The 10,010-nt window shown below is 41.3% G+C and overlaps 1 protein-coding gene across 1 annotated transcript; it reads left to right on the top strand.

Moving 5' to 3' along the window:
* The first annotated feature begins 304 nt into the window (after nt 1–304).
* On the top strand, nt 305–8,780 carry LOC119655261 (antigen 5 like allergen Cul n 1-like). Its single transcript, XM_038061057.1, has 4 exons — nt 305–550; nt 620–769; nt 8,203–8,438; nt 8,499–8,780. The coding sequence occupies exons 1-4, from the start codon at nt 425–427 to the stop codon at nt 8,746–8,748; spliced, it is 762 nt and encodes a 253-aa protein (XP_037916985.1). The 5' UTR covers nt 305–424; the 3' UTR covers nt 8,749–8,780.
* Nucleotides 8,781–10,010: the final 1,230 nt, after the last annotated feature.

Below are 10,010 nucleotides of genomic sequence, written 5' to 3'. Positions count from 1 at the left end.
TTCAAATATATATCTACTCTGGGAAATTGGTAATATATTTGATAAAAATATCTAATTCTTATCTTTATTGAGAGAGCTACATTTTGTTTTCAGCAGCTGATTTGACAAAAATAATTTTCTTGCCTTATATTTTTGTGTTTATACTACGAATTAGAGGGGCTTTCAACTAATCCTAGAGTAAGTAATTTGTATACCTGTTCATTTGTAACAGAACCACGAATTTCATTGAGACAAATTCAAATTTCACCTCAGTAGGAGCAATTACCCCTTTAAAACCGTATCTGTATGTTATAAAAAGACCATTAGATTAGGTTGGTGCTATCAGCAAAGTTGAAAATGAAAGTGATATTAACAGGTTAGTTGGAAATTCACATCTAGAGTGATCGGACGAATACAAACACATCATTCATCATCAATTGCAATCATGGATAAATTACAAATCGTCCTAATATTGGCATTCTTCCTTACCTACTGCAATACTCAAATTCGATATTGTGCTCCTGAGTTATGTCCTAGTGGTGTCCACATAGCTTGTCAAAACCAAAACAGAGTAAGAAAAAATAAATAATTTTACTTTTGATGGTAAAAGTGTAAACAATAAATATCTTTCTTAACTTAGTTATTCAGTCCCGACTGCAAGGCACCCCGTCACCTAGTGAACATAACTCGGTTCAAAAATCTAATTGTCTACAACCACAATTTGTACAGACATCGTGTTGCATCAGGAAGTATGAAGCGGTTCCGTCCAGCTGAAAGAATGACCACAATGGTAAGACGGTGATAGTGCTGCAGAATGCTGGGTAATCGAGGGTTCGAAAAAGGAAAAGTTTAGAGTTCTAAAATATTCTGACATTTTTCAAAATAATTATTGCGGTGATTCATATATCCTTTTAGAAAAGGGTTCGCAAGACCCATTGAAATGAAGAATTCATCTCCATTTTTCCGAATCAATTAAGTAGAGACTAGTGGTGTTATCTCAAACCATAGATATATGCTACTCACACGGATACAAAATGTATCTTGGACACTTTCAAAATCAAAACAAGTCCTCGAGAGAGCTTTTTAGTTATTTTTCGTTCATGTTTTTCTAACAAAAGTCGTCAGTGATGTATTCGCTTGCTTGAATTCGATTAGACTCACGCATCCACGGTTGCAATCCTTTTTAACATTTTCGTCTTTATTGACATCATAAATGGTCCTTTTCGGTTGCAAGCTCTGCCTTCATGAGAACGTTTATCTGTATGCCTTCCGATCTTAACGCTGGTTATAATTGTTAACACACTGAAACCATAACTCTTTGTTACTCCATAGTTACCAAATTTAATTGATCTTTAGTGAAAAAATTATTCTATTCGACAAGCTTCTTGCTTTATAGCTATGTAGAATGTAACCGATGCGAAGAGTCAGTAGAGCTTTTCCAAGTCGCTGGATCCCTTCAGATCATTCAGATAAAACAATATTGGCATGAACTTTGGACACCACATGCTTGTCACCTCGATCATACTAAGTCTACTCTATCAGAAAACTTCTTCAAGCCATGATAGCAAAAACCGGTATCTTCTCCGCTTAAAATATTAATTTTATGTGGACACATATTTCGGGAACTACTTACTCCTTTCTTCAGCAGTTTGGCTAGTTCGGCCCCTTGACTACTTTACTCTCTACTCCCAATTCCCAGTGAAAGTATTCTGTTGACCCGGCTTAGATTTTAGTGAGCACTTGTCGCGATATCAGGCGTTGATGGCTGATGGTGGTTGATAATGGCTTCCTGCCTTATGATTGAGTGTCGCCAACTCAGATTCCTGAAATATTCTGCTTATTACTCCGAACCCATTTAAATTGTTTTCAGATCAGAATAAAATCAGTATTTCAATGGGATTCCAGGCTCCCGGTTGGCCGCGATTTTGAACATAGTTGTTACACGCCAATTCCCTGGTAACCAATATATCATACTTTGTCTCATCCTCTCCCATCTTGTACAGTACAGTTTTCTATTATTTCCTTTCCAGTAAACTTCAAAAGTTGTATATTTGTCAGTATGTTCGAAATGCATTCTGAGGTTGATGTTGAAGGTTACACAAAAAGAGCCTCCCAGAACCAGAACTCAGAACAGGACCTTGTTTCCTTGCTTATAATAATTATTATATTGTCAAGTGAAGTCAAACTGCGTCCTAAAAGAACTATTGTGCCCATTTACTGGTCATAGTATACCTATAAACTTTGATACATCGTTTAAACCAATAACTGACAGAAACTTTATTATGTTCCCTACTTCCAAGTGTTTCAATGTGGCATCTGGTATTAAATATTCACTCAAGTGTGCCTAAATCTACTTTGCATAAGTGCCGGACACTGTTCCAGAACATGAGTGGAGGTCTCATCACTCTCCTCACAGAATCTGTAGACAGTGTCCATAGATATCCTTATCTTCACCAGATGATAATTTAGCCTACAATGGCTAGTGAGCGTTCCCACTATGATACCGAGGCTCTTCTTGGTAAGGTTTAAACAATCTTTCAAGCGCTTCGGTTCGTATCCTCTCAAGAGCACTGTGGACTCTCCCACTTCTAGTAAGTTCGCCCAGTAAAGTTCCCTCAGCCGTTTCTCGTCATTTTTCAATGAACCTGTCTCTAACTCCACAGAATGGCTCTGGGCCGTATAGCGACGTCGTTGATCTTTTCTGGCCAGTTAGTCTGCTGCTTCATTGCCTTCTAACCCAATGTGGCCTGGAACCCAGAGTATACAGACCTTGTTGAACGAAGCATTCCCATACCTGTTTGTAATTTATATGGTAGGACCTAACTGCTTTAATAGCCGCTTGACTGTTGGTTAGAATTACAATGTTCTGCCCAATATAATTAATTTCGAGGTTGAATGAGGCGCATCTGTTTATGGCGTATATTTTCGCTTGAAACATACTGACGTGCTTACCCATGGGTTCATAGTGCGTTTTCTTTGGATCAATGACCCCAGCGTCTGCTACCCCTCCTATAAGGGATCCATCAGTGTACCAGGTAATCAGTTGCTGGTGTAAGCCGTATGTCAATGCCATGCTCTCCCAGTTTGCCCTATTACTCCAACGTGTTTCAAATTTCTTACTGAAGTGAAAACTCGTTGTTATGTCTTGACATCAGTAATTCGCGATGCCACCTAGAAATAATATCAATTTTCCTTCGATTTAGGCCGCTCTCCGCCTCACTGGTGCACCCGGACATTCTGAAGGTCGTCTTCGTTGTCTGCATTTGCAGATGGAGAGGAGTTAATTCCAGAAGGACTTCTGGGGATGCCATAAGTAACCATTCGCCTTACTGTTGCAGTGTATATCCTGTGCAGCAGGTTATCTGAGCTCTTGTGGATTTCCGACATATTTTTTCAACATGGGTCTTCCAGAGAAGTTTTTGGTCTGGTTTAATTATGAAATATTTGATCTCTGCTACTAGTTTTACCTCTATCCCATGTAATCTAATGGCTTTCAGGTGATCAATATTGCGTTTCCTAGTGAACACTATGTTGGCCTTGACTGGGTTGATGCATAGTCCCGTCTTCATGCACCAGTTACTGGTGATTCGCGGTCCGATTTGGATTCTGTCACATAGTATATCCTCATATTTGACTTTAAAAAAAATAAAACAATGTCATCAGTGTAACCCTGGATCTGTATTTCAGTGTTTGCTAGCTCTCCTAGGAGTTTATCAACTACCATGCTCCATATTAACATTAGACAACCTTGAGTAGTGTTCATGACAATAGAATTTGTACCTGTTGGTAGTTCTATTTGCCTACTCTCTAACATTCTGTCTATCCAGAAGACTAGGGTGTTTCCCACTACCTTGCTCCTTAGATGTCCAAGAATGCACACAGTGCAAGTTCCTTTGTTTCTGTGGCATCCCGTAATACATCCTTCAGCTGATACGGTGTAATTTCTGTTTACCGTCCTGCTCGGTAAGCGTGCTTACATGGAAGTGGAGGATTACACATTAGAAAGTTAGTTCTAAAATAGTTGTCTATGACCTTCTTCATCTTTTAAGTACGATCGATGTGAGGCAAATTTATCTAAAAGATTTAGGGTGAAAATGATTCTTCTTACACACTTTTTGAATAAAGGCTAGTTTCCAGTTCTTCTCTCTTCCCCTTTTGTTTCTTCTTGAGGTGTCAGGCAAAATATTATCGTAAATATCCCATCTTGCTGTCTTTGGCTATAACTGGATTTTTCTGTAGTGTGTTCTATTTCTTCACAGAATTCCCTTAAGCTCTTTCGTTTTGCTTTCCTAATCGCGTTGCTATACACCGCCAGTGCTCTTTTTTACCTCACCCAATCCTCGGTTTATTTCGTCCGGTTGAAGAGTTTTGGCACCTCCTTCTCATTCTGGCTGGGTTCCGGTTCCATCAGGCTACGTCCCTTGATGACTTGATTTTTTTAGCTGGACACCCCACATGCGTCAATAACAACTTTGTTTAGGCCTGTTTCAGCTCTATTTCGTTCCTGATGTTACCCCTCACCTGTAGATGAGCCATGTCACTCACTCACGCGTCTTGTATAGAGGATTCCTTATCATTTTATCTATTTCCGAATTACCCGCAATATCGAATCTGACTATTCTGTGGTCCGACATAGAAAGCTCATCTGACTCCCTACAGTTCTTGACCCAGCCGCTCATCAGAGTGGTCCCTAGAACTATGTCTACTACCCTTTGCCTGGTGCTGGTCACGAATGTAGAAGTGTTCCCTACGTTATGTATTTCTAACTAGTTACTGAGGATGAATTCCAGAAAGTATTCACCTCACCTTGCCCAGACTTCATGGTGAGCGTTAGCCTTGCAGCTAAGAATAAGTGGTAGCGCCTTCCTCTCTTGGCAATCTAATAACTAACTGCGGAAGGATCTGGGTGTCGTCTCCTGGAAGTATCCTGATGCTATGACTGCCTTTCGAGTTCTTCCCTCGGCTTCCAATGAGAGTTGGACAGTCACGAGGTCTCCAGCTAGAAGCTCTTAAGTTTCTTCTGGGAATGATACAAGCTCTTAGTTTTTCATAAGAGGAATCCCAAATTACCTGCATACTAGCTCCTCGCATTCTATAGCATCCTCGATTCCTTCGGGAACCTTGGTAGGATGTTCAGCCGATATGTCCTCCGAAGTATACTTTGTTTGTTTCTCCCTATGCACGTGCACAAGTATGCTACCAAATCTGTAATTGATGAAGCAGTTACGACTTCGATCGTGAGGAGTTTGCCTTTGCCTTCTCTTTCCTTCTAAAAACTCTTAATAACCGTGCGTGGAGATCCATGTTTTGAGTAATGACGAGGCGTAGAAGCTTCGCCGTCTGTGTACTCCTGATATGTTAACCCCAACACATGATGATAGTTCTGCTTAATTCCACCCTGGCAGTCTAGTAACTTTTGTCCTAAACCAGTCCCCTGTATCCTCCGTCGCTTAGTCTACCAGTATAATATCTGGTCGAAAACGTATGCCATCACACATCTCAAGTCCTCAATTATTTCCTACTCGAGTGAGTATTTGCTCCGGAGATACTTTCACCAGTATGGCCAGTCAAATACTCTTTACCTCATAACCATAGCTAACGGTGGGTCAGCTGGTTCCTGCCTTCATCCCTGATCGGCATGAGATTTTCCCTTCTCTCTATTGCTTGGATTTATGTGTCTTGGGAATATTTCCCTCTTGCGGGTGATTTCCGCTGCTCCATGCCTTCTTTGTTCGGATACTGAAGGCTTAGGTCTGTCTTGAACCCTCTTAAGGGTCTCTTCTGATTTTATGGCATTCTGCCGGATAGCGTAGATAGTATTTAGCACCTGCCCCACTGAGGCCTGCATATACTTGAATGCCTGTCTGTGAGTATTAAGATGTAAGGAGTAATGTAGGGAGGTGCTGTCGTTCTCAATGCTTGTTTTTTGGTCAAGTCTTCTGAATCCAAACAAGCGCAGATTGTAGAAGTCTAATATCTGTTCTGAATAATTAATGGAAGGCCCATCTGGGCCAGGGTTATTGACCTCCGTCCGCACAGTGTACGTTTGAGAAGCTCTCTCTCAGATCTTCAAGTGAAAGTCACGCTAGGTGCACCAATCTGCGACTCAAATTGAAAGTATTTTGTACCACTAAACAATCCGTTCGTTCACGGGATAGGTACTGGCTAGGATTGAGACGCTAGTTTTCGGTAGTAGTGGAATTGTTCTTACTACAGATGTTGGTATAGATGGTCAAAGGTTTCCTATGCATCACCTCCTTGTCCCAACGCCGCGAACAGTCATATGTAGATATTTATTGTTGCAAACACCGATATTTCGGAATCCACTTGTTCCCTTCATTAGTGCTAACAAGTCTAGACCCCGAAATATCGGTATTTGCAAGAATAAATATCTACACCAGCGAAAGAGAAAATACAAGTTTTTTATTATTTCAAATGCACTTGAACTTTCTCTGCTACAATCAGTCGACCTAAAATTTGATAATTACGGGGGTAACTTAAAGCCAGTTCTATTCAGACCTAAACATTTCCCCAACTATGTTCTGAAGGCATACATGTGCCTTCGGTAAGCTTTTTTGCTTCTTTCTCCTCAGTGCCAAAGATGCCCTGTAAGTCAGCTAACCACCGTCCTGTATGCGACATTTCACTTACAAGTAATCTTCCGGTGAGTTTCATTCCAATGACATTCAGTAGCTTATTTGGAATTGCCGCTTTGACATTGACCACTTTTTGACAGGCATATTCTGTGGATCTAAGCTATTTGATAGCCATTTTAGTAGTGTTTTGCCTGCGATCCTTCATCATGACAACTTCCGTCTGCTCCCTTGACGAAGAAATTTTTCCCAATTTGAACTTCATCGTGCTTACTCAATCATGACCTCCTAGGGGACTGGAAGTATAATGACTCCAATATAAGTCATATTTCAGAACCTACTACTGAACCTGCTGTCACGATATACTCTCTGGTCTCTCAGGAAGGTGATTCTGAACTATACACGCCAAGTACACAGAGACACATATTTGAGCCAGTGTAACTTTGATTTGGTAGCAATTTGTTGAAGCATGTAGCCTGAATACGTTGTTGCTCTTTTCAGAACCATGTTTATTATATTCAGGGTGAAGTACACAGGATTGCTAATATAAGCCTTTGTTGTTTTGAAGGAAAACTAATAAATGATCCGTTATTTTATCTGTTGGGCGGCGACTGTTCTTTGTGATTATGATGAATTCTACATAGCTTCAGAGCTTTGTTCGAAATGCCATTGAAATATAAAGCCTTACTGCCGTTGATTCTCCAATATATTCCCTAACGTTACTCTGTGTTCAATGAAGATGTCATCACTTGCAGTCTTCAAATTTGGATTCAGTGAAGTAGTCCGCCGATCCTCTGATACAGCCGTCGGAAACAATTTATTTTGCTCGTTCCTTATGGGTACTCTATGCTGACTTGCAGTTGCAAATGTTTGCGTCCTCTCGTTCGATACCACTGGAACTCCGTTTCAATCGTTGACATAACCCCTTGAGCCCTAACTACATAAGGTGCTACCAAAGAAGTCCTCTCCAATGGTATATTGATAGCCAAGGCTTCAAAAGACATATCTTCATCAAAAAATTTTATCAGGCAATCCGTTAAGTATTTTGTAAATATTCCTAGACTTATTTCTGATCTGTATACTGATACACAGCTTGGTAGTTACTGTACGTGTGCTGCATGTCTAACAATTTTCTCCCCCACTAGCCTATGGGGGTTTGAATTGGTGCACCCTAGGCTTCTCCCTCAGAAAATGTTTGTGTTCCCGAAATTTTCAAGTGCCCCTTTCAACTCCAACCTTTGTCATTCGGCCACTCCATCCAAAGATCCATGCATTAAAATTGCCAGCTACTAAAGTGTTTAGCATCTCCTGGCTAGGAGGAGATCAGCAATTGCAGATAAGAATTCCCTCCAACTTCGCCCTTAGAAGCCCGACGTCTGAGTGAAGGGTCTTCTCTCTGATGTCCCACATTTTCTGCCCTCAGCATTGTATAGCGCATACAGTTATGCATATTCTACATAGCTTGGATCTACTGTCCGCGATTTGACACGTAGTTGCTATGCACTGCACAGGGATCTTTTTCGAACAAAATCAACTCAGTATTAATTGTCAAGCCTACCCCTAATTGAATGATATTAAATTAGAAATCTAGATATAAACGAGGTCAATACAACTCGGAATGTATTTCCAGCTTTGGGACGATGAACTTGCGTACTTGGCCGCACTTAACTCGATTACTTGTAAAATGGAGCATGACGAATGCCGTAATACATGGCGATTCAAATATTCTGGACAGAATCTGGCGCGACGATATTCCAAACCCAATATCTATACACCACGCGATATTATTGTCGCATCGATAGATGGTTGGTTCAATGAGTACAAGATAACCACCATGGCAGACATAAGAAACTATCAATCCAGCTCGTATGAAACTTCCAGCCTCGCCATCCTTTATTTAGATTTAATTCGTTGTTTCATTTTCAGGCGAATGATAGGACATTTCACTGTTATGATGAATGACAAAAATAATAGGGTCGGCTGCGCATTGACTAAACATAGCCCACATGGAGGTGCCGAGTATTATTTTGCCTGTAACTATGCCAGTACCAACGTAATCAACAAACCGGTGTATAAGGAAGGACGGGCGGCTTCTAAATGCACAACAGGAACCAACCATTTATTTTCGGGCCTTTGTAGAAGCTATGAACCGATTGACGTTAATAGATGGTTTTAGGATTGATTGTTTTATTGTATTTTTCGAAAACTTGCGACAGTTTATTTATTGAAATTCGTTTATTTTGATGTGATGATATATGTCGATTTTCTTCTTGTGAAAGCAAGTAATTATCCACTTTTTAGAAACTGACTACACTAATCCAATCTTGGGAACTCATTTCTTTGTCTAACTTCATTTTCATTGAATGACAAACATAGACTGTTATAGTTTGCATGTCTAGTCACAGGGTAGTATAGGTCCCAATGCGTGGATTGATACCCAACTACTCTGGTAATAAAACCTATCTCTTTATCCCCACCCGGTGACCCCTGGGAGTCCTTTCTTCACGAAAAAAGACAGAGAAGGATGAAGGTGAGTTTTCAACGCTTGAAAATGTTGCAAATTGTCTTCTAGGTTAGCGGTTGGGTAGGGCTGACAAGCATACCCGGGAAAATTGCCTGGTGCGAATCTACTGAAAGAGCCTCAGATTCGATCACGGTGAACCTGGCGGAGAAAATGGGCAAACGATTTGCGCGCCTTGTTTATGCAGATAGAAAGCTGCTCAGCAACAAGTCAATATCCTGTCCAAAATATAAGGCTTATGTAACTGCTTAAAGTGTTCAACACCTGCTTGAAGGAGGACATTTTTCCTTGTCGCTGGAAAGTGGGCCGACTCGCGTTGATCGGTAAGGGTAAAGGAGACCCGGAGCTCGCGCCTGCATACCGACCGCTGTGTATGCTTAACACGACCGGAAAAGTACTCGAGAAGCTCATCCGTGCTGCCGGGGACTTACCCGCAAGGAAGTTCAGGTTCAGAACAGGGAAATCTACAGTCGATGTTGTTATGGAGGTCGTAGATACGGTTAATCGTGACGAGGCACACAGCCGCCGATCTTAACGGATAGTGCTCCTCATAACGCTTGATGTCAGAAATGCCTTCAATTCCGTAAGATGGACAGATATGCTAGGAACACTAGAAAACTCCTTTCACGTGCCAAGCTATCTCTTGCGGATATTCTGATATCTGAAAGGCCGCTCCCTGGTCTATGAGACGCTAGAGGACCAAAGGAGGATGGAAATCACGTCAGAAGTAGCACAGGGATCCATTCTAGGGCCGGGCCTCTGCAACGCTTCCTACGATAGTCTGCTAAGACTTGATATGCCCGAAGAGTCGCGCCTGGTCGGTTATGTACACGACATTGCGGCACTTGTTGCCGGACGCACTGTTGAAGAGGCACAAAGCAGACGCACCAATATGCCAGATGCGACGGGTAAGCGGA

This window comes from Hermetia illucens, chromosome 4 (genome assembly GCF_905115235.1).
Source record: "Hermetia illucens chromosome 4, iHerIll2.2.curated.20191125, whole genome shotgun sequence".
NCBI classification, from domain to species: Eukaryota; Metazoa; Arthropoda; class Insecta; order Diptera; family Stratiomyidae; genus Hermetia; species Hermetia illucens.
The sequence above is the reverse complement of the archived record's forward strand: the minus strand, read 5'-3'. Positions and strand labels throughout refer to the sequence as shown.